At 42.1% G+C, this 24,604-nt stretch overlaps 2 protein-coding genes across 2 annotated transcripts; both read right to left on the bottom strand.

Moving 5' to 3' along the window:
• Nucleotides 1-167: 167 nt before the first annotated feature.
• Nucleotides 168-23,664, bottom strand: LOC309475405 (transmembrane protease serine 9-like). Its single transcript, XM_082138167.1, has 12 exons — nt 23,568-23,664; nt 23,284-23,434; nt 21,744-21,870; nt 21,309-21,566; nt 21,078-21,232; nt 6,762-6,908; nt 6,532-6,655; nt 2,554-2,668; nt 2,295-2,445; nt 1,759-1,891; nt 447-701; nt 168-362 (listed from the first exon to the last, which is right to left on the bottom strand). Exons 1-12 carry the CDS (start codon nt 23,629-23,631, stop codon nt 192-194), a joined length of 1,851 nt encoding a protein of 616 aa, XP_081994293.1. The 5' UTR covers nt 23,632-23,664; the 3' UTR covers nt 168-191.
• LOC309475911 (mast cell protease 1A-like) lies at nt 3,261-4,831 on the bottom strand. Its single transcript, XM_082138898.1, has 5 exons — nt 4,484-4,831; nt 4,227-4,377; nt 3,988-4,123; nt 3,586-3,837; nt 3,261-3,501 (listed from the first exon to the last, which is right to left on the bottom strand). The coding sequence occupies exons 1-5, from the start codon at nt 4,545-4,547 to the stop codon at nt 3,343-3,345; spliced, it is 762 nt and encodes a 253-aa protein (XP_081995024.1). The 5' UTR covers nt 4,548-4,831; the 3' UTR covers nt 3,261-3,342.
• Nucleotides 23,665-24,604: the final 940 nt, after the last annotated feature.

Genomic DNA, 24,604 nt, shown 5'->3' with positions numbered 1-24,604 from the left:
GTCTTTGCAAACTAGCGTGTTTCTCACAGGGTGTCTGACCACATCAGCCCCCCACAGGAAACCTGCTGAGAAGGGTTGAGACCATCTTTCCACTGAAAAGTGTCACATCTGATCAACATGTCAAATCATAAAATCTCCAAAAATCCACACATACAATCAAGAGAGTATGTTGTTAGAAAATAAAATGTTTATTAATCAAGATTTTGCTTCACACCTCCAACAATACATTTTATCCAAGGCAGAAATTTGGAAATCTTGGTATAGACATTGGGTACTGTAGGTGAGTCACAGTTATTTCGCTGATTGAATGAAACGACACCAACTGCAACTTTGTCGCACACCAAAGGTCCTCCAGAATCACCCTGAGAAGTGGAGAAAGTTACAGCATGTGAATAAAATACTGAACTCCTACACTATTTATGATGTCTCCAGAATATACTTTGTACCTGACAAAATCCTCCTCCACGACCACCTGCGCACACCATCCTTGAGGGGAAATACTTTTCCTTCCAGTCCTTCTGACATGCTTTTTTATCAATGATTTTGACATCAACCTCCATAAGTTTATCACTTGCTGCACCATTGGTGGTGTTTTTCCCCCATCCTGCAACACTGCATTGGGTCTTGGCCTTGATGTCCTTATCTTTCTTTGGTATGGAGATCCAGTTGACTTTTTTGGTCTTGTTGACCTTTATACGCAGCTGCATCAAGTAATTCAATCATTAATGCTGATAATTTTCAAAATGAATATAAATGACAAATTTAACCTAATTATTTAAAAAAAGGATAATGGGAATAATAGGTGCTAGTACTTTGTAATTGCTACATATACCAATAAGCCAAAACATTATGACCACCTGCCTAATATGCTATTAGTCTTCCACGAGCTGCCAAAACAGCACCAAACCGCCAAGGCATGGACTCTACAAGAGTCCTGAAGGGGGTGTTCTGTGGTCTCTGGCACTAAGACGTTAGCAGCAGATAGTCCTGGGATCGCGTAGAGCCCTTTGAAGCTGCATTGAAACTGCAATTTGGACCTTCAAATCGTTGTACCCCATTGAAGTCCACTATATGGAGAAAAATCCTGGAATGTACTTTGTCGTCCTCGTGCATTGATGAGCCTTGGGCGCCCATTCTTGGACCACTGTTGGTAAATTCTCACCACTGTTGACCGGGAGCAACACACAAGCCTTGCCGTTTCAGTCGCCTTGCATACAAATTTGACCCTTGTCAAAATGGCTCACATTTTTATTCCTGCCAATTTCTCCTGCATCCAACACGTTGATTACGAGAAATGATTGTTCACTTAATCAACTCAGACCTAGACATGTGACCTTGTTTGCAGATGATCAACATTTTTTTCTTCACCTGTGAGTGGTGATACTGTTTTGGCTCATCAGTTTTTTTTTAAATTGCATGAGGCTGCAGTTTTACACCAGTTATCCGATTATATCTCTAAGGCTTTTCTTATTTTTATTTTGTAATTTGAAAAAACAAACAAACATAAAATCAATGTTGTTTACAATCCGAATACAAACCACATCCATATGCGTATGTGGTTTATCCTGTAAATTAGTTTTGAATTAGTTTGAAATTAGTTTTGAAACCAAATAAAATTTGCGTGCAATGTGAACAAAGCCTAAAGGGTTTAGGACATGCAGTATAGTTTTCTCTTCCTCAGAAATTTGTATAGCATATAGTTAAGGATAAAATAGTTTTCTTGCAGTTTGTCGTGAAAAATCTAGCTGAGTCATTTACCTGAAGTAGCATGATGTCATTTAGCAGAATCTTAGACTCATACCCAGGGTGGATGTGGTAGAACTTGACTTCCATGCGGCTAGTACCACGATTGTGATCATGAGCTCCAACCATGACTGTCAGCTTCTCTCCTCTGTCAAGACGAGGTAGAAAACATGCGTTTTAGTTGTAAATGAGGACTGCTCAAAATTGAGTTTTGCATTTTAGGCTTGACTTGCAGTATAACAATATGAATTTAGAACCATATTGTAATAGCATACTTTGCTATGATGCTTCCATTGCAAAGCCACACATATTTAGTTCAACTTTAGTATGGTAACTTTGGTTTAGGTTTAAGTATAAACACATTTTGGGTTCAAACTGTAATTGGCAGATTCCCTTTAAGTCTTGTACCCACTAGGTTGGGTACTATCATAGTATGTTAGTATCTTGGTATCATTATATATAGTAAGTAGTCACACCAAGTGAAGACCCTTTTGCAGTGGTCTGGGACTCTTTGACTCACAACGAAATTTTAACTGAACAAAAAAACTTACTGTGTATAGCAGTGTGCAGCCGTCATGACAAACTGTTCAGACACAAGGAAGCCACCGCATATGTGTTTGTTATTTCTTTGAATGGAGACCATGTAGGGTCTTGAATGAGGTCTGGCCTCTGTGCCATTCACTATACCTACATCCACAGATGCTGAGAGAGAAATTAGTTTAGGTTGGTTAGATTAGAAATAGATTTGACTAAATGTTCCTTCAGATTGACATAATGCAATAGAAATCTCTCTTTTTCTATCAGACTTACCTTGAAGGGTCAGATATGGTAGCAGGGTGACTAGCAAAAGCGCGGAGACGATCATGATGCTGTTCTGGGAAGGTTTATCTGGAGTGCTGAAGTTCTCTTCAGTGTTGATGGTGGTATTTCATGTAAAGTGGTCTGCATGGTTTTGCCCCTTATAGTGCTCATACTTCCTCTTTCACAGCTTCATGTGGTTCTCACTTTGCAATGAAGTGGAAAAGATAGGTGTTATGTTTGCGTTCTTAATGGGAGTTGACTAATCTGCCACATGATGTAATCCATGCCTAATATTTCTAGTAAATTCTGTTAAATGTGAGAAATCAGGTGTGAGCTTGAAACTAACTCACCATCTGCGGTTAGATCTCTAAGACTTGCCAAACTTTTGCAGGAAAATATTACAACTCAAATCCTGGATTCTTTTCACTGTTTTTATTTTATATTTTATTTGGACCTGTCTAAAAAAATAAATAAAAAAAATTCATAAAATAAAATATTATTTCATTTATTATTATTATTATTATTATTATTATGTTTTAGTTGAAGCAGAAAAGTTCATGATACCATTCCTGTGTTGAAATAATAATAAAAAAATCTGTAATTTTTAGCAACAGTTTTGGTGTTTGAGTTTTTTCTCATTCAATGAGATATGAGTCTACAGGCATGACTGGAAAGTGAGGGTGTGGTTGTGACAATGAGAACACTTTGACTATAACTGATGCTTGCCATGTGATATTTTAATAGGTTTATAGAAGAATTCAAGAAAAACAAATTCTTGCTTTTTTAGTTTCAATGAAGTCACTTAATATTTTCAATTTCTCTGCGGATCCATGGAAGATATGCTGAAATCTTGGTATAAACTTCAGGATGCTTAGGTGAATTACAGCGATCAGGGTCACCGAAAGATGTGACACCAACTGCAGTGTCTCCACAAACCAAAGGACCTCCTGAATCCCCCTGTTAAGAAACACAGATCAACATGTCACTTGTGAAACCAGTTCGTACATTACCATAAGTCTGTTAATAATTTTTTGAACATACAAGGCAGGATCCACCATGACCATGTGTGCACATCATCTTTGAGACTGAGAAGAACTTTCCCCATTTATAGCTACATTCTTTGTTATTCATTAAATACACGTTTGCCTCCATTAGACGATCACTCAGTTGGCCATTAGTCTTCAGTCTTCCCCAGCCGGCAACACTACAGAGAGTATCTGTTCCCACGTCTTCTCCTTTCTTTGGTAATGATATCAGTCTAACTTTGTTGTTTAGTTTGACTTTTTTCTCTAGCTGTAATTAAAAAATACAACCATTTTTAATAAACAATCTTTTATAAGACTGAAGTTTGTTGGATTATACTGTTTTTGTACAGAAGCACTGAAGGCTAAGAAGGCTACGTTTATTTAAATTTGTAATTTTTTAGGTATTACAGGATGTTACCTTCAAAAGCATGATGTCATTCTGCATAGGCCTGGATACATATTTTAGATGCGGAATGTAGGACTTCACTCCGATGTGTTCTGAACGATGTGTACCCAAGTCATGAGCACCAACCACAACCGTCAGAATCATTTGCCTGTTTAAAAGGCATATTGGAAATGCGCATATGTCATACGATATATTGTGTATGGTTGCACTGCAGTAACAGTCAAAGGAGATTTGAACTCATAAAGACTTACTTTTCCCAGCAATGTGCAGCAGTCAAGACAAACTGATCAGAAATGAGGAATCCACCGCAGTTATGTTGCCCATTTGTCTGAAGAGAAACCATGTAAGGTCTGGAGTGGGGTTTGGCTTCTGTGCCGTTCACTATACCCACATTCACATGAGCTGAGAGAGAGAGAGGGAGTGCTGTCAGTCAACTTATTCAGCACATACAAATTAAATACTCTTTAAAATACACCATCATAATATGCTGTTATATAATCAGTCTCACCAGTGAAGGTCAGGTGTGGCAGCAGAGAGGCCAGCAGGAGCAGAGAGATGATGATGATGGTCATGATGAAGAAGACGATCACTGAGCTCTCACTGGCTAAACGGTATAAATATACTTAAATGGTGGGTGGAGTCACTAAGGGTGACCGTTACTCCACCTCCTTTTAAAAAGAAATAATGTAGTGTGAGCAACACTATGATGAGAAAGTAGTTTTCTTGTAAATCCTTGCAGTCTCATATTGAAGCCAAAGATGGTTTGGGCGAGAATAATTAATCATGTAAGCATACATTTTGGTACTTGAATATTTTGGTATGGAGACGAAACTGGCAGTAGGGGTCTGTGCAGAGGACTTGTCTGGTTCTTGTGGTCTTTGCCCGGGGCGGCTTACAATAACCAGAGACCCCTGGGCTACAGCATTACGGACAAGAAGACAAAGCTTGCCATCGCCCCGGAAGTGGAGCCCCAGCGTGGATCTGACCAGGGGAGTGAGCCTGTGACACTAGCGGCTAAGGGAATGAAGACTGAGGACTGGCTGAAGGACTTTAATGGGGACTTGTCGACTTCACCCTATCCCCCCCGGTCTCTAAATCTTTATTGCAAAATGAGAAATGTTCGGACTATGATCTGTCAGTTGGTTCAGAATTACAGGTGTTTATGGACTAAGAATGATTATTTTCATTAACCTGCATTGACTGTGTCATTCTGACTGTGGCCTTGACAAGCCTCATGTTACCACCATCACAAAGCTCAGCAAGTCCTCAAGCCCTGTCGCTACTAGATGCTTGCAGCCCTGCGCTGTCTCTAAAAAAACTTTGCCACCGGGATCTCGTCGCCATCAACCTGTCCCCAGTGCTTGTTGACATGGAGAATGTGCTGTTTTCAGCATCCCGAATCTACTTTGCATGTACTTCAAAAGGATGAGGGCTCGAATTGATTAGATAAAACAGGCACATTAATGTTTGTACCACTGTGCTGAGGAATCCTCAGGATTTGAAATTGAAATATGGTTATAGGTGCTTTGTTTCCGACATGTGCTGTTAGCAGTAAACCAATTACAACAGACTGGGCCAACTGACCAATTAGAGCAGAGTAGGCTCTTAGAAAGGCGGGGACTAGAGAGACTGAATCTTCAAACAAACCATTTCAGACACTTGGCACATAAAAACAAAAAAGCCTATTTCCTACACTATTTAAGGTATGGTAGGCAATTTTGGAGCAGCTAGCAATAGCAAGCTAGCTTTGAAAGCATGAAATCCCACCCTCGCTTCAGAGCGCTCTCCAAAGCCACACCTTCTTCAAAAACATGAAAGTTTGCAAAGTATCACGAGACGAGAGTACTCAAAGTACATAACATACACTACAGAGCTCTTACTTGTACCACCTGACTGCTGTTCGGCGTTGATAGTGTTGACATAGAAACGCATAAATCCAAGTCTGAGGATGTGAACAGCTCCGGGTAGAACGTCACTGGTTGCCATCTCATAATTATGGTTAAGACATGGTGGGAACACAGCAAAAGCTCATTGTTTTGCACATTGTTCTGCAAAAGCTGGCTGCTGTTTGTTTTTGACGCTAAATGACTGTAGCTTGGTGACTACAACGCGCTGATGACGTGTGATGTCTGTGCAATCAGGGCGTGCTGAGGTATGGATATACATATGTTGATAGGCAGGTAGGACATCGGACTGAATGCAATAATTGGACAAACATTTTTGATCCTGATATTTACACAGTATATATATTTTTTAATAAGACCACTTCTATTATTGATTATTAGGAGGATGTGAAGAGAGTTTCAACAGTATAACAAAAGTGTTTATAAAATAAATGGCCTACCCTACCTTTAAATGTTTGCTGTGAATTACCAATGATTTTTCAGATTTTCTGCATTTTTCATTTCCCCCATTTTAGAAATTAATTGAATCCCTTCCGTTATTTCTTACAGCAAGAAATTGCAATAGAATTTCAAACATAGTGCGTGTCAGTTTTGTGCCACTGTTTTCTGATCAGATACTATTAGAACAACTAAAAGTATTACAGTTTGTTACCCTCAAAAGCATGATGTCATTCCAGTTATTATTGAATGTATAGTTTGGATGCTGGATGTAGGATGTCACTTCAATGTGATCTGGCTCTTGCTGTACCTCAACAACGTCCGTCAGAATCTCATATCTGTTGAAAGAGGAAGTCATGATAGTCATTTATGTCATATGAAACACTGTGTGGTTGTTCTGCATTCCTTTTGTCAGTCAAAAGTTATTTCTAAACAAACTCTTACCGGTTCCAGCAATGTGCAGCAGTCAAGACAAACTCATCAGAAATGAGGAATCCACCACAGATATGTTCCCTGTTCTTCTGAAGAGAAACCATGTAATGTCTGGAGTGGGGTTTGGCTTCTGTGCCGTTCACTATACATTCACATGAGCTGAGAGAGAAAGAGTGCTGTCAGTCAACTTATTCAGCACATATACAAATCAAACATTCTTAAAAATCATCATAATATACTGTAATATAATCAATCTCACCAGTGAAGGTCAGATGTGGCAGCAGAGAGGCCAGTAGGAGCAGAGTGATGATGATGATGATTAGTGTTGTTTTTGGCGGCCTGTTTTAATTTTAGTTTTAGTCTAGTCTTTGTGTCAAGCTGTCGTTTTAGTTTTTATTAGTTTTAGTCACGTTCATACTCTTTTTAGTCTAGTCAAGTTTTACTCGACGAAAACTGATGACATTTTAGTCTAGTTTTAGTCAACGAAAACTGATGACATTTTAGTCTAGTTTTAGTCAACGAAAACGTACTCGGTTACTAACGTAACCTCGGTTCTCTCTAGAAGAGGGAACGAGTACTGCGTAAGATATCTTACGCTAGGGGAAAATCCTTTTCCGCGAGATATTGAAGCCAAAAATTATCCTTAATTTTGTAATAATGCAAAACGCGTTGCAGCAGCAATGCAGACATAGGCGAGACAGCTCGCGCGCCTATTGGCTGCTCTGCGGCAACTGCAGCAGCCTATCGAGCGAGGCCTGGCGTGACGTCAGACCCAATCAGGGCACTTCGCGCCCGCTGCGTCACGTCCCGCCGAAACGGGCGTGGTCTAGGCCTATAAATATCGCTCGCAGGCAGCTATTATCTGGTTTTTCATCATCGAAGCAACCAGAGCGTGTGCATGCACGGCAAGATACGCAGTACTCGTTCCCTCTTCTAGAGAGAACCGAGGTTACGTTAGTAACCGAGTACGTTCTCTTACGAGAGGTCTCTCGTACTGCGTAAGATATCTTACGCTAGGGGACCCAATGTAAAACGCCGTGCATGCTGAGATCTGACACCAAAGACCCAAGGGCGAAAGCCCGGGGTACATATAGTGCACAATCACTCAGGGAACTCACAGGGAGTCCGGGAAGAGGGAGGGGTGCAGCCTCACTTTTCCACATATAGTGGCGTCGAACGCGAATTTCATCATACAGACAGGGCGGGGTACGGCCTGAACTGATGGGGAAAAATGTGGGTCTTACACAGTTTGCCCAGCTTTATACTGTCGAACATTGAGCTGTGCTCAGCAGACGCAGCATTCTGAGCTGATCGCATCAGGTCAGATAATACTGGTAGTTTAGACCGACAGCAGCCTGGCCTGCAGGGCGGGAACCTCTAGGTTATAAAACCTTATAAATGTAGACGGGGAGGCCCAGCCTGCCGCCATACAAATATCTTGCAAGGCAATCCCACTTGACCAGGCCCACGAAGAGGCCATGCCTCTCGTGGAGTGCGCTCTGACACCCAAAGGGCACTGCATGCCCTTGGAGGCGTATGCCAGCGCTATAGCATCAACTATCCATCTGGATAGGCTCTGTTTCGACGCGGCTAGTCCCTTAGAACGTCCGCTAAACGAAACAAAGAGCTGCTCCGTCTGTCTGAAAACAGACGAGCGAGACACATAAGCTCGTAATGCCCTGACTGGGCAAAGGAGGCTCGCGTCTCTTTCCTCATCAGGGACCGGTAGGGCTGACAGGGAGATAACCTGCGCCCTAAACGGTGTGTTGAGGGATTTTGGAACATAACCGTGCTTAGGTTTGAGTATAACTTTTGAGTCATTGGGCCCAAACTCCATGCACGCCGCGCTCACAGAGAGCGCGTGCAGATCCCCTATGCGCTTCACTGAAGCGAGAGCCAGCAAAAACACCGTCTTGAAAGACAGGTGTTTCAAATCGATTGACTGTAAAGGCTCAAATGGCGCACCTTTCATGGCTTCCAGAACCGTAGAAAGGTCCCATACGGGGACTGAGGGAGGTCTGGGAGGATTCAGTCTCTTAGCCCCTCTAAGGAAGCGGATGACTAAATCGTTCCTTCCTATTGACTGACCAAGCGTTGTTTCTGAGAACGCTGCTATAGCCGCCACATAAACTTTGAGCGTGGAGGGGGCCCTGCCCCCATCCAACAGCTCTTGTAGGAAGGAAAGCACCTCCGTCACACCACAGTTTGTGGGTGACACACCACAGGCTGTGCACCAGCCCGAAAACACCGACCATTTCGAAGAATAGAGTCGTCTTGTAGACGGAGCTCTAGCCTGCGTGATCGTGTTTAATACTCCTTTAGGGAGTCCAACATGTACCCGTTGATGGCCCAGACATGAAGGGACCATAGTTCCGGGTGAGGATGCCAGATCGAGCCGCGGGCCTGTGAGAGGAGATCTCTCCTCATTGGTACTGGCCACGGGGCAGTACTTGCTAACTGCATCACGGCTGGGAACCAAGGTTGGTTTTTCCAGAACGGTGCTACCAGCAGTACTGAGCATCCTTCTTCCCTGATCCGTTCTATCACCTGAGGCAGGAGAGAGACGGGGGGAAAAGCATAGAGCGGGCGGCGGGGCCACACATGGGCCAGCGCGCTCCTGCTCTTGGAGAAAAATTCTTGACAGTGAGCGTTTTCTTGAGACGCAAACAGGTCCACTTCCGCTCTGCCGAATTTCTTCCACAGCAGATGGACTGTCTGTGGGTGTAGAGACCACTCGCCTGCCGGAACATTGTTCCTGGACAGTCTGTCCGGTCCTATATTCAAGATCCCTGGCACGTGCGCTGCCCTGAGCGAGCGCAGGTTGCACTGAGCCCATACCAGGAGGCGTTCTGCCAGCCTGTACAGTTTCTCGGATCTGATGCCGCCCTGGCGATTTATGTAGGACACCACAGACATGTTGTCCGAACGGACCAAGACGTGGTGACCTTTTATTTGGGGACAAAAACGCGTCAGCGCGTTGTCTACTGCCAGCATTTCGAGGCAGTTTATGTGCAGGAGCTTCTCCCGTTCTGACCACTGGCCGAAGAACGGTCTGCCCTCGAGCAGCGCTCCCCATCCCGAGGTGGACGCGTCCGTGGACACCACTTTCACCCTCGAGGAAGTCCCCAGGCTTACACCTGATTGGTACCAGTCGTTCGCTTTCCAGGGTTTCAGAGCTGTAACGCATTTCTGATTGACCCTGAGGCGAAGCAAACCGGGTGCCCACGCTTCGCGTGGGACTCGCGCTTTCAGCCAAAACTGCAGCGGGCGCATGCGGAGCAGACCCAGCTGGAGCACTGACGATGCTGAGGCCATGAGACCTAGCATCTTCTGAAATCTCTTGAGCGGGACAGACGCGCCGCAGCGAAAAGAGTTCGCTGTGCGTCGAATGTCTACAGCGCGCTGTTGTGATAGTCGCGCTATCATGGATAGTGAGTCCAGTTCTGTGCCCAGGAAAGATATTTTCTGACTGGGTGACAGGGAGCTCTTCGCCCAATTGACACTCAGACCCAAATCCTCGAGGTGATCGAGTAAAATGGTCGTGTGTTCTATGAGCACTGCGCGAGATTGCGCTAGAATCAGCCAATCGTCCAAATAGTTCAGCACTCGCATGCCTCTCATTCTGAGGGGTGCGAGCGCCGCATCCATGCACTTCGTAAATGTACGGGGTGCTAGGGACAAACCGAACGGCAGGACTGTGTACTGATATGCCTGGCCCTCGAAGGCGAATCTCAAATATCGCCTGTGACGTGACGCTATCTGTATTTGAAAATACGCGTCTTTCAGATCTATTGACACAAACCAATCTCCTTGGCGAATCTGCACAAGGATTTGCCTGGTCGTGAGCATCCTGAACTGTCGCTTCACAAGCACTTTGTTCAGTTGCCTTAGATCTAGTATGGGTCTGAGACCCCCGTCTTTTTTCGGTACCAGGAAGTATCTGCTGTATAGCCCTCCTTCGCTCTGATCTTGAGAGAGAGGCTCTATGGCCCCTTTGCTCAATAGTTTCGTCACTTCGGCTCGAAGTAGATGTGCTACTTCTGTTTTTACCGTGGTCTCGACGCGCGCCGCATAGCGGCGAGGGCGTCGGCGAAACTGCAGCGAATAGCCTCTTTCTATAATGTTCAGCACCCACTTCGAAACCCCGGGTAGCTTTGCCCATGCGTCTGCATGGATAGCTAGGGGTTGAATACGAAGCGCGCTCCGCTCGCTCAGCGATGGAGAAGCTTCGGTGTGCTGTAACACAAGCGTGGTGCTCGTGACATTTGAGGCATGGGGCGCGCTGATGACAGCGGGCAGATTGCCCGCGCTCGACTCCTCTGCGGTGGTTAACCGCGAGGGGGAGGGCTGGGCGGTTCCCGTGGGAACTGTCATGTCTATGTGTGGATGTGGGCGCGGGACAGCGGGCACATTTATCACACCGAAAGCATCGTTCGCTTGCGTGAAGCGAGTGCACGTTGGTTTCGTTTTTACAGAAACCGTGAGACATGCATAACGTGGTGTTAGTGGGCACTGGGTAGTGGGCACGTTCACCATGTTTGAAGCGCAACCGATCTGAGTCGGTTTTATGTGCGCGAGCCCTGTGTGACAGGCTGTGCTTGTGTGTAGGGATGGGCACTGGGCAGTGGGCATTCTTACTACACATGAAACACCATCGGCCGTGGCCGGGACACCAGAAAATACACTCTTTTGGGGATTTATCTGGGTAGCCGTGAAAACGGCATTTGTTTGCAGGCAAGCGGGTGACAGAACCGACTTGTTGGCTGCAGAAAACACTGGAACAGTCACATTTTCTGGAACTGGACGAGCGAATAGCTTTGGTGTGAGTCCGGCCGCAGCGGGACTGGAACACCGTCGTTTTCCTAGCTGTGCTAGGACGACTTCGGGGCCTCGGGCTTCACCGTGATCCTAGGTCGCGAGCCACGTCCTGCAGGGCGGCGACCGGATGAGCGGGAGCGCGGTCTCGCGCTTCTGGCCTGGCGGCGCTGTGAAGTGGAGGCAGTGGACGGTGGCTGTGGCTGTGAGCTCTGAGCAGACGGTTTCGCACGGCCTGCTGCAGAGCTGGAGCGCTTCGGGAGGAAGTGCTTCATAGCCTGAGACGCTTTCTGTACCTCTGCGAATCTCTCCGCGAAATCCTTGATGGAGGATCCAAAGAGGCCTGTGGCGGAAAGCGGGGCGTCGAGGAACGCGGTGCGTTCAGACTCGGCCATTTCCGAGAGCGTCAGCCAAAGATGTCTCTCAGACACGGTGAGAGAAGCCATAGTCCGTCCAATGGCTTGTGCTGCGGACTTAGTAGCACGAAGAGCGAGGTCCGTGGCACTCCTTAAGTCCGGCACGCAGATCGCGTCAGGTCCTTCCTCATCCAGCTTACGGAGGAGATCGGCCTGGAAGATCTGGAGCGTTGCCATGGTGTGCAACGCTGACGCAGCTTGCCCGGCGGCGGAGAAAGCGCGGCGGAGCAGGCTTGACGTCGTGCGGCAAGCTTTAGAGGGCAGGGCCGGCTTAGCGCGCCGTCCAGCGGAGGGCGGGCATAAGTGGGCCGCTATCGCCTCTTCAACCGGCGGCAGCGAGAGGTATCCTTTGTTCTTGGCATCGTCAACAGCGGAGAATGCCAAAGAAACAGCAGGACGCACTCTAGCAGAATAGGGGGCGCTCCAGGACTTGGCGACTTCTTCGTGTAACTCAGGAAGAAAAGGCGCCGGTGTGGACGCAGGCGAAGCGCGCTCCCCAGGCAGGAAAAATCCATCCAGCCGGTTGTGAGCGGGCTGCTCAGGCGAAGGCCACTCGAGGCCTCAGAGCCCGCCCAATCCTCACTGCCTGACGCCAGGATAGAGCAGGAATCATCCTCTCCCAGCAGGGCTTCCTCATCCGCGATATCAACGGAAGCGGCGGCAGACGGCGGCCGCTGTCCGTCAGGAAGCGAAACAGAAGAAGCCGGGGAAGCAAGCGGGCGAACCGACGAGCTTTGGCGGCTGAGGGAGGGTTCCGGGGCCCGCTGGGCACGGCGCTTTTTACGGCGCGACGCCGCGGCGGGCGGGGGAGCAGCCTCGGTGAAGACGGCTAGGCGAGTCCTCAGAGTCGCCATTGCCATCAGCTCGCAGTGAGGGCATCCGCCGTCAGCGAGCGCGAGAGCTGCATGTTCCTCACCCAGGCAGGAAACGCAGATCACGTGGCGGTCCCCGTCGCTGAGTGTGGCTCTGCACGAGCCGCAGGAAGGCATCTTTAAAAAGACGCTAGCTCTTTTAGAATGTGTGTCGCGGCGGCGACACACACACACAGAAATACAGTGTAATAAAAGAGAAGGATATAAGCGCCGGAAAGCGCAGCAGGAAGGCAGGAAGGCGGCGCGGCCAGCGACTTCAGTGACTCGTCCAGCTGAAGGTGCTCTCTCTCGACGGCGCGGCTTCTAATCCAGCTCCAGCGATGCGTGTGCTTCGCTTGAAGGATGAAAAATCAGATAATAGCTGCCTGCGAGCGATATTTATAGGCCTAGACCACGCCCGTTTCGGCGGGACGTGACGCAGCGGGCGCGAAGTGCCCTGATTGGGTCTGACGTCACGCCAGGCCTCGCTCGATAGGCTGCTGCAGTTGCCGCAGAGCAGCCAATAGGCGCGCGAGCTGTCTCGCCTATGTCTGCATTGCTGCTGCAACGCGTTTTGCATTATTACAAAATTAAGGATAATTTTTGGCTTCAATATCTCGCGGAAAAGGATTTTCCCCTAGCGTAAGATATCTTACGCAGTACGAGAGACCTCTCGTAAGAGAACTGATGACATTTTAGTCTAGTTTTAGTCGCAAAAACTGATGACATTTAAGTCTAGTTTCAGTCAATGAAAATTGTATTTTAGTCTCTTTTAGTAATGCAATTCTATTTAACCCAGTCAATATAGAATTTCAAACAAGGTTATCTTATTATATTTAGTATATTTAGGGCTGTGACGGTGGCAGTTTTTTATTTATTTTTTTTACCACCGCGGTAATGGACCAACTACCGGCGGTGGTTGGGGGGTTATTTAAAAAATAAAAAATAAAAAATCGTTTTATATTTCCACACAAAGACGCGTGATATAGCCTATACTCTGCGCTCTGAGAGGGATGTGGGACACGAGCAGGAAAGAGACCATCGATCTCTTCATGATATCTTCGTGTTTTCTACTTGATGTGAATTGGTCTGAAGAGCGAATTTTATCCTCCACAAGGGCGAGATATTTAGGCTATGTTTGAGATTGCGCTGCCAGAGAAAGTGAAACTAAAAATCATCCGCGCGTGTGAAACGCGTTTTACAACTAAACTTGACGCGCCCTGTCTAATATAACAAGCACAAACTGTGTTAAAAAGAATTTGACATGCAAGTACAAATGTAGGCTATCTGTCCTACAGCGTTTTTCTACTTTACCACAGTAAATAATACGAATATAATAGGCCTAATTAAATGCGAGCCAATGAAGAAACGTTTATAATCCCTTTAGAAAATGGGTGAGACGTGAGTGAAGATTTGGGAAAAGAAACAAGAGATTCCATGCAGGGATGAGTCACGATTTTTGGATATTCGATTAGTTTATTTAATTATAGAACATCGAATAGGTTGTGCGATTATTCTCTAAAATAAAATCTCCATGTTCTGGTGCTGATGCGGTGACGCGTTCATGTAACCAGAGACGCTGCCAATAACATACAGCTGTCACAAAGAACCGGCAAAAGTAATGATTATGAATGTGTCAAATATATCAATGAGACATTTTAATAGAGTAACTAATGGAGTAATATTGTTAAATTCGCTGATAATCGGGTGACCAGGTCGCAAACCAGAATTTAAACCCGACAAAGCTATGGGTTCACGCACAACTCTCTCATTCGTCGTGACGTTATAACATTTCGTCTCGTCTCGTTTTGGTCAACGAAAATGAAGAGACATTTTAGCATAGTTTTTATTTTGTAAACCACATTTAGTCTCGTTTTTATTCGTCAACGATATTGCATTATACATGTATTTTAGTCATCGTCACATGACCAGCATTTACGTCTCGTCTCGTCTCGTTTTCGTCAGGTGATAACGGTTCGTTGACGACAATATTTCGTCATAATTTTCGTTGACGAAAGCAACACTAATGATGATGATGGTCACGATGAAGAAGACATTGAGTTCTCATGGCAAAACACTGTATAAATATACTGTAAAAGTGGGTGGAGTCACTGGGTTGCCCCTAATTCTTTTTTTCTTCTTGCAGTATGAGCAACACAGTGATGAAAAGATACTGTTCTTGTTATTCAGACTAAAGATAGTTTAGACGATAAGAATTAAGCATGTATGCATGCATTTTGGAACTTGAATATTTTACACTTCATTATATATGGTATGAAAATTGTTACCCTTAAAAAAGCATAATATCATTCCAAAAAAGCTAAGATTTATAGGCAGGATATACAAAAACAATCCGATGCAGAGTTGCAAACAGATTTCTCCTTTGGTAATGTCACAATGACTGATTCCTGAAAGATGTAGGCCTAAGTCTTAATCAGCACATACAAATTAATTTTCTTAAAAAAAACTGCTTAACAACATGGCTCTCTAAAATGCTTGATTCTGATTGGCCGACACAATTCTAAGCTGCTGATTATTTTTTCTATAACTGCATGACTAAAGTAGTTCCAGGCAAGGCCTTGCGGCATTACAGCTCCATATCAGTTCAGAAAATTATTTCAGTTATTTCCTTTGCAAGCTACTACAGCAAAATAATAAAAAGCTGCAAAATTCACTGATCAAGCAAACAAACATGATAAACAACAGTATAAAATGACAAGCTATTTAATTTTGTTTAATGAAATGACCTTTTATTATATAAACAGCACAATATGTCTTTCTTCAACAAACAGGGATGCACACAGACATTTTCTCTGTCTCACTTCAGGAGTGCAAGTGGACGAAGTGGTATGAGTGTGGGTGGATTTCTGTGAGTAAATCTTTCTCTCTTCTCTTGCTGTGCTTTCTGCTTTGGTTTATTTTTTCTCTTTTTGTTTTTGGACTGCGTACATGTACTCCCTTCCCCTTGGTGTCACTTTTTAATACACAGGTTACCTCTTTAGAATATTTTTCAACATGCAGGGTACTCTGTTGTGTTCTGTTCCTTTCCAACACTTTTACCAACACAGGGATCAATTGGGGTCCATCTGAATTTAAAAGGGAATAATGTACTTGGACACAAAAATATGCATGACATGTCATTGACCCTTGAGCTAATGAATCTCTATGTATTATACTATAGTTATTCCAGTTTTTGATAAGAGACAAGTAGATATGAGTCATACTCAGAGATGGACAAAGTAAACAACTTCCTTACTTGAGTGAAAGTACAGATACTACTGGTCAAATATTACTCCGTTTTAAGTAAAAGTTGTAAAGACTGATTTTTACTTTAGTAAAAGTACAGAAGTACTCATATTTAAAAGTACTTAAGTATCAAAAGAAAAAAGTAATGCATTGTTTTATTATCATTGCATTGTTGAATGTAATAGGCTACTTACAGTACCTTATCGGATGCAACCTAGTGAGTACACCTACCAGTTATTAGTAGGCTATCTGTGGAATTTAGAGCTTTTAGAATGTTATAAAACCTATAGAAATTAAACAACTGAATTGAAAAAAACAAAAACAAAATGTTAACACTCCTACCACCCCAACAAAAGAAGTAAAAAGTAAAAGTAAAAAGTACAATATTTGTCTTTCAAATGTAGTGAAGTTAAAGTAAAAAGTTTCCAGAAAAAAACAATACTCAAGTAAAGTACAGATACTCAAAAAGTGTACTTAAGTACACTTAAGCCTGCCCAATCGGTCCAACGACAGTTTCCAATAAGCAGGTGAAGTTTACTGTGTGTTACTGTCTTTTCCGCATGGCAAAGTAATTTAATTCCAATTCAACTTTTATCTGACTCCATTTTATCACAACCTTGAATTTAGGTTAGATTGCCAATTGCTTATTGGTCATTTATATAACAGTTTAGCAATACATTTGATTATTCCATTTAACTCTTTACTTTATGTTTTACTCGTTCATTAGGAATCTATGCGCTCAGAGAGTCTCGCGCCGGCCGTTCTTTTACGCGGATCTCACGATCACAAACTCGCCAGTCTGATCGATAACCAGAGGATGTGGCTAAAGCAGTTTAACAATGCCGCACACGCTTGCTGTTGTTAAAAAGTACCCATGTAGCCCCATACAGTTGCTCATATAACAACTTAGTTAAAGCCCAAACAATAACCAGAAGTTATGGGTAGTACATTATGCCGCTCCAAACCCTGCTATTACCTCAATAGTATTCTTATCCAGCCCCCTATTTGTGACTGCATAACAACTTAGTTAAAGACAAGTCAAGCAGTTAGTCAGGAATCTAGCATCCCACCAGATGTGCCCCAGGCTTCATTTAAACTCGGATCTTGTATGTACTTAACCCTGAACGCAGATTTGCGGAAACATAAGACTTCACTTAATCTACCTGAGAAAATTATTTCAGAGTAATTTAGAATAAAATCAAATGTAACAATTTATTATATCAGGTAAATGTATCATGCCAATTTCGTAATAAGTTCAAAGATAATCAATACAATAACATCAGATGCTCAGAGATAAAGAGTAAAAGATGTACCTGACTCAAGAATTACATGATGCTGAGTGTCTGAAAGACACCGATCAAATCACCCTGAGTCTCGTTTAATTTCTTTAAACGTGGCGCAACGGCCTTCATCATCGCAGTTTGCTAATGCCCAGGGAAGTGCAGAGAGTTCCTCTGGGGCAGGGGCTCAAATGTAAAAAGGGGCATATATATATATATATATATATATATATATATGCTTTGCATCACAGAAATAAATGATATTTTTAAAGTGTATTAAAATAGAAAACCTTATAAAAAATAGAATTAAAAATAGAATTTGTTTCTGTATTTTTTATCAAATAAATGCAGGCTTGATGCGCATTATGGACTTAATCTGTAATTTAATCTGAAAAAAGTCATCTGTGTGCACATTTTTGACCAGTAGTACTGTACTATTATACTATAGATGTATTTAAATGTATTTCAAAGTATTTAAAATGGGAGAGCATAATAAGAGAATAATTCAGTTCACTTGTCCCTGAGTTTATGATATTAAATCAGTGAAGGACCTGTTGCTCGCCATGTTACAAGTTCGCTCGCTCTTCTCTGCGCAGCAGCAGCAGTGGGAAAACGTAGTGGGCGTGGTCAACTTCAATCCAGGGTGACCAATAGAAAAGGGCCTTCCATCCTGGTTGGTAGACTGCCCACTGAGACAGGCAAGCAAAAGATTTAGACCCGCAAAAAATATAGCAGAAAAGAGAGCAAAATTTGTGCGTTTGTGATGAAAATTGTTCGAAATGCACAAAGAAAAATAAAGCTTTTCTAAGATTTACATGCACTGCGAATCATTTTATCAACTTCTTTATTTTTTAGCCTTAAGAAGACTTTTTTGCAATCTTTTAATTTTTTTAATTGCAAAATAATTCGTTTTACTCTTTACACAGTATGTTTGATTGAATAAAAAAGACACAAAGGAAACTCCATACAAAATTATCAAAAATGTTAAAATAATAAAGTCACCATTTTGCGTGTTGTTGTCAACCTACACTTCACATAATAGGCCTGTAGGCCTGGGCTTCATCAAATGTTAAACAGTGCATCAATATAGACTAAATACAAGTGACTTGAATACTATACTAACCATTAATGCTACTTTTGGTGCTGGTTTTGTGCAGTGCTTTGTAGTCAGTTAAAATCCATTACTTCAACGACACGGATTCAGATCGCTTCATAAATGTAAATTTGTCTTTTACAGCCTCACTTCACATTGTTCAATGAAGTTTTAACTTGTTGTGCCAGATGACGATTGGTTGGTGTATTATACATGACAAACAGGCTTCAATTAATTATTTAATATTTTAAAATATGTGATATGTGGATTGAATCGACACACAACCTTTTATTATTGAAGAAAAAAAAGTTAAAAAATTTGTTCAGTTTATTTTTTTCCTGCCGTCGAGCCATATAGACCTTATGTAGCCCCGCCCCTTTTCAGCGCTGCGCTCGTTGTCTTTTGACTTCCGGTCTGTATTCTCACAGCGATTCTGCGTGTTTATTAATGAACGGCTCGTTTTAAAATCTTCCCGGTCGACTGACATTTGTTTAGTCATCTGCTTTAAACATTACAGTCCTCATGATAACTTTCGTTAACTTTACATTAAGTAAATCCTACGGTGGCCGAGAGAGCTCAACACGCTGCAACTGAAGAAAACACATGCAAATAGAAAAAAACACCCGCAAATTAAGAAAACATCATCAGTTTCACAACACATGTGTGCTCCAAATACTCACAACACAACCAAATACAGAAACGCGCTGCAAAAGTTCACAACACAAACAAATACAGAAACGCGCTGCAAATAGGACAGAACACAACGGAAATGTTTCCGGGGAACCCAATAAGTGACGGACGGACGGACGGCTGGGACGTGCTTATTGCTCGTGAGCTTTACCTATGCCCTACTCTCTTAAAAGGCACTTTGGAGGAAGCGGGGCACTTGTGTGCCATTATGTTGATGAAGGGAGCAACGAAAGACAACGTAATTTCCTCATTATTTTCACCTGGGATGTTCCCATGACAACGCAGCGCGTGTCCATCAGCGGAATAGCCGTTCTTACCAGAAATATAATATTATTGCTGTTAACATAACTGTTGCAAATAAATATACATTTTATACAACAAAGTTTTTAAAATGTGCGTTATATCTGTGTGTGAGTGTCTCAACTTTAAAACTTGCCGTCTCATATTTGGACCCTAGCTGCATTCTAACATTTCTTATGAAACTTATTTTAACATAACATGACAAAATGTGTACAATGTAACTGATGTATAGATTAATGTCTTTCCCTCATGTTCTTTTTCTCTATCTTTATTTATTTATTTTAGTCTTCAGCTCATTGTTCTTTTTAGTATTCTTATGACATTGAACATATTGTAAATACATTTTGTATATTGTATACAAAAGTTGTATGCCATAAACGTGTCATTTCTGTATGTTTTGCAAAAAAATTTAATCATAATAAAAGTAGACAGCTGTAAGCGTCCTAGCCGGGTCCGTCACTTATTGGGTTCCCCGGAAACATTTCCGTTGTGTTCTGTGCTATTTGCAGCGCGTTTCTGTATTTGTTTGTGTTGTGAACTTTTGCAGCGCGTTTCTGTATTTGTTTGTGTTGTGAACTTTTGCAGCGCGTTTCTGTATTTGTTTGTGTTGTGAACTTATGCAGCGCGTTTCTGTATTTGTTTGTGTTGTGAACTTATGCAGCGCGTTTCTGTATTTGGTTGTGTTGTGAGTATTTGGAGCACACATGTGTTGTGAAACTGATGAAGATGTTTTCTTAATTTGCAGGTGTTTTTCTATTTGCATGTGTTTTCTTCAGTTGCAGCGCGTTGAGCTCTCTCGGCCACCGTAAAATCCACTTCAAAAGCTAATTACTCCTGGACAGCAATGCCATAGAAATATACAGAGCGACCGCAAAACGGAAGTTAACAGACAATATTCTAAAGATGGCGGCGCCCTTGTTTCTCTGGCGCATAAGGTCTATACTCACTGAAAGAACCATATTTGGCTCGAGAGCATCGGTTCCTGAGCAGACTGTGAGACACTTACGTTTACACAAGTGCATTTTCATTTTAAAACGCATAACTTTTGCTACGGTTATGCCTAGCTGCCATCCACACACTACTCCAGAGTTTTAGACCTTCGAAAACAGGCGGACACTGACCCCGTCAGTCAAGACCGAAGCAAGCAAGACACACGCAACTTGATGTAACCCATAGCAACGCGTTAAAAATAAACGTGACTTTAAGCTACTTTAGTTTTGTACACATTGTCATGTTAATTATAATCAAATGCATTTTGTTTTATTGACCACAATTATTTTCATTGATATTTGTTTGAGAAGGGCACTTTTGATTAATTTTGAAATAGGGCAGGGGCTCGAGCACCCAAAGATTTGAATTATACACATCATCCTTAAACTGCCTTTTGTTCCAATTATTGGTTCAAAATAGCAGCGTAAGCTTCCAGCTTTACAGTACTCAAGTAAATGTACTTTGTTACTGTCCACCTCTGGTCGTACTTGCTAATGTGAAATGACTTGTGCCCCACATGTAATGGTTGTGAAAATGAAGACACTTTGACTGATTGATGCTTACCATGTGATGCTTTTAATGATAAAAGTTGGGGTTTTGGAAGAATTCAGGAAAAACTTTTCCTTTTTTATTTTCAATAAAGTAACTTAACATTTCTCATGTTTTTATGTATCCATGGAAGAAATGGTGAAATCTTAGTATACACATTAGGATACTTGGGTAAATTACACTGATGAGGGTCACCGAAAGATGTGACACCAACTGCAGTGTTTCCACAAACCAAAGGACCTCCTGAATCCCCCTGTTAAGAAACACAGATCAACACGTCACTAAAATGCCATATCACAATTAAAACTCACTTGAAAATTATTACATACTTTGCAGGATCCACCGTGGCCATATGCACACATCATCTTTGACTCTGAGTATTTCCGTGTTTTCCCCCATTTTTTTTTACATGTTGCGTTATCCACTATCTTCACTTTGGCCTCCATTAGACGATCACTCTTTGGACCGTTAATTGCCAGACGTCCCCAGCCCGCAACACTACAATCAGGATTTTTTTTGTCGATGGATTCTTGCTTTGGTAATGATATCCAATCTACATGTTTGCTTGGTTTGAGTTTTCTCTCTAGCTGTAATTCAAAAGCATTCATTATTAATGAACAGATTTAATAATCTTCCATAAGATTAAACCAGTTTAGTATATTGTTTTCAAGTTAATGTACAGAAGTCCTGAATGTGAATTTTTATTTATTTATTATATTGTTTGATTATGTTTTTCTGCAACTGGAACAAGTGTAGATATTTACCTGCAAAAGCATAATGTCATTCTTAATGTCCTGATGCTTGATGCAGGACTTTACTCCGACGCGGACTGAACCCTCATTCTCATTTTCTAGGTTATGTGCGCCAACCACAGCTGTCAGGATTTCATTTCTTTTGAAAGAAAGTAGTATTATTTCTCACAGTTGTGTGCATTCTTTTATAAAAGCATATTGAGGATACTGATTTGATAACAAAAGTCTGTAAACTATTATACTACTGTCATTTCATAGACATTTTTTTAAAAACTTCACTGTAGCGTCTGGATGAAATCACGATGACTTATTCATTCCAAGCTTCAGAAAGCTTTTATCCTAATGGACTCATTCATGTAAATCACAGAGCCAATGAGTCTGCATCCAATCGCCCCATTGTCACTTCAGTGGCATGGCAGAGGTTAAACAGAAACACCTCCAAACTCCGTTGTGAGATTCAGTAAGATCTTAATCAACTCAACTCCCCTCCCACGGCAGGCACTGAGGCCAGTTGGCATGGATAGACCTCTGAGAGATGCACCAATACAAACATTCTTTCCATTTAACTCATAATATAAGTCATTCCAAAATGTATATGCAATATTCCTGTGTGTATGTATGTATGTTTCCCACCTCATATTACTTCTGTATCTTCCAGACAGATCTTTCTTGGTGCCGAATTAAACCTCTCGGTTTGCCTTAGCTATATATATATACCGGCGACGCGCTCTCTGGAAGAACTGAAAGAACACTTCAAACTCCCGGACCCATCGAGGATCATCACACACACATGCATTTTCGCTCAGCACCAAAGATCCATGCAAGTATTATTTCTATCGAGATTTAGATGCGTTTAAGATTGTTTTCCCCTGCTTTAAGGTGATTTGATTCTTTGCTGGATCTCAAAGGTTAACTGCTTGTGATATTTGCCATTCTGTGATCTGCTCTCTCTTTCTTTCTTTACTTTTCGTTATTCTGTTTATATGTATTCTTTGTTTAAGTATAGTCTCATGTATTTGTGGTTTCATTTATTAAAACCCATTATATGCTTGATTGCCTCCGACTCTTAAATGACCAAACAAAGTCTCTTAAATGTGAGACCTTAAGCTACAAGCTTTTATAATGTTGAGTACTTTAAAGTAATCTAATAGAACAGGAAAGTTAGTCATCATGACCAGAAGAATAACCTTTATAGAGAGTTGATAAGAAGCATAATCTTCCTTGAGAGTTGATAAGAAGATCGTACTGTCGGTTCGGTGGACGAACAGATTATTCGATGTGAAATTAATTCTGTTAAAGGTTATTCTGAAAATGTATCTATTCTAGCCTATCTGTATATTCATAATTGATTATAATTTGTTGTAATTAATTATCCATATATATAGATACAAATACATACAAATACGCCCCTTTTTGGGCGATTTAAAATATGTAGGTAATAATTGATCATAACAAGTATGATTAATTATTAATTACATATTGCCTTTTTTGAGCTAATTCGCTACAATAAATAATCAATCATTATTCCATCCAGACTAAACAAAAGTCTTACTTATTTCGGCAATGTGCAGCAGTCAAGACAAACTGATCAGAAATGAGGAATCCACCGCAGTTATGTTGCCCATTTGTCTGGAGAGAAACCATGTAAGGTCTGGAGTGGGGTTTGGCTTCTGTGCCGTCCACTATACCCACATTCACATGAGCTGAGAGAGAGAGAGAGAGAGATAGTGCTGTTAGTTGACATATTCACCAGACAAGGAACATGAGGCATCAGCAAAAGAGACCATACTGACATTGAATTAGTGATGAATCAAAATTCAGTTCAGTTAGTCTCACCAGTGAAGGTCAGGTGTGGCAGCAGAGAGGCCAGCAGGAGCAGAGAGATGATGATGATGGTCATGATGAAGACGACGATCAGTGAGCTCTCATGATAAAACACTGTATAAATATAAGGGTGGGTGGAGACATTGAGCTTTTTTTTCTTCAGTTTGATGAGTAAATATTGTTCTTGTTAATCTTTTTGATCGCATTTTCAGGTCATAGAGGGTTTGGCCGAGATCTAGAAGTACTAAGCAGGTCAGCATACATCTTGTTACTTGAATATTTTACAATTCATAACCTTAAATATCAGTATAAATTGATGGAAAACCACCACAAAACCCCAGGTGGTGAGGAAAGAGAGGGAGATAGAGACCCTTTTCACAGACTGATTACCCGTTTCCACACTTATCAACATCGTAAATCTAGTAATGTTTTACATATATTTTTTTAATTGAATAACACTGTACTGTGTGTTACATTACCTCGGCAGTAAAAAAATTAAATAAAAAATAAATAAAACGCTGTGAGGGTGTTTCTAATGCCACGGGTGAGGGAGTGACAGCAAATTCCACATCATTCACTCGATATTTTTCCACTCTTTTGAAAAGTCGCAGAAACGCTATCATAGATTTTTTATTATGCTAATGGAGCAAATGGGAATACAACAATTATATTTGCTGTTGTCTCCCATTGACCGCTATAGAAGTTTATTAGACTATGATGACTTCTGCTTCTGAGAACAATGGAAATGTAAAAAGGCTCAATTTAGAAGTCAGATGTTGACCTCTGGTGTTGAGTTGAGGGAATTGCAGAGGTAGATGAAGTAGGATGGATGGCATTAGGTGACTTGTTCCAAATAATATTCAGTTGAAATTGAATAAACTATTTATACACTTCAGCTTTGTATAACTTTGTAAACAGAACGAAAGACTCAGAGGTGAGAAAGACACCCAAAACCTGTCCCTCATTCCTCTTAAATGTAATTTTTAATTGTTAAGGTGCAGACACATTTACCATTCTTCAGTGAATTTCTGCTGGCGAAATCCGAACCT

Source organism: Leuciscus leuciscus (assembly GCF_965113295.1).
Source record: "Leuciscus leuciscus genome assembly, chromosome: 15".
Classification (NCBI taxonomy): Eukaryota; Metazoa; Chordata; class Actinopteri; order Cypriniformes; family Leuciscidae; genus Leuciscus; species Leuciscus leuciscus.
The sequence above is the reverse complement of the archived record's forward strand: the minus strand, read 5'-3'. Positions and strand labels throughout refer to the sequence as shown.

Coding starts and splice junctions, on each gene's coding strand:
- LOC309475405 (XM_082138167.1), bottom strand. CDS start 23,631: ATGACCATCATCATCATCTCTCTGCTCCTGCTGGCCTCTCTGCTGCCA. Junction 1,892..2,294: donor GCTGCACACTGCTATACACA/GTAAGTTTTTTT, acceptor TCGTCTTGACAG/AGGAGAGAAGCTGACAGTCA. Junction 363..446: donor GTGGAGGAGGATTTTGTCAG/GTACAAAGTATA, acceptor TCCACTTCTCAG/GGTGATTCTGGAGGACCTTT.
- LOC309475911 (XM_082138898.1), bottom strand. CDS start 4,547: ATGACCATCATCATCATCTCTCTGCTCCTGCTGGCCTCTCTGCTGCCA. Junction 4,124..4,226: donor GCTGCACATTGCTGGGAAAA/GTAAGTCTTTAT, acceptor CCTTTTAAACAG/GCAAATGATTCTGACGGTTG. Junction 3,838..3,987: donor ATGACATCATGCTTTTGAAG/GTAACATCCTGT, acceptor TTTTAATTACAG/CTAGAGAAAAAAGTCAAACT.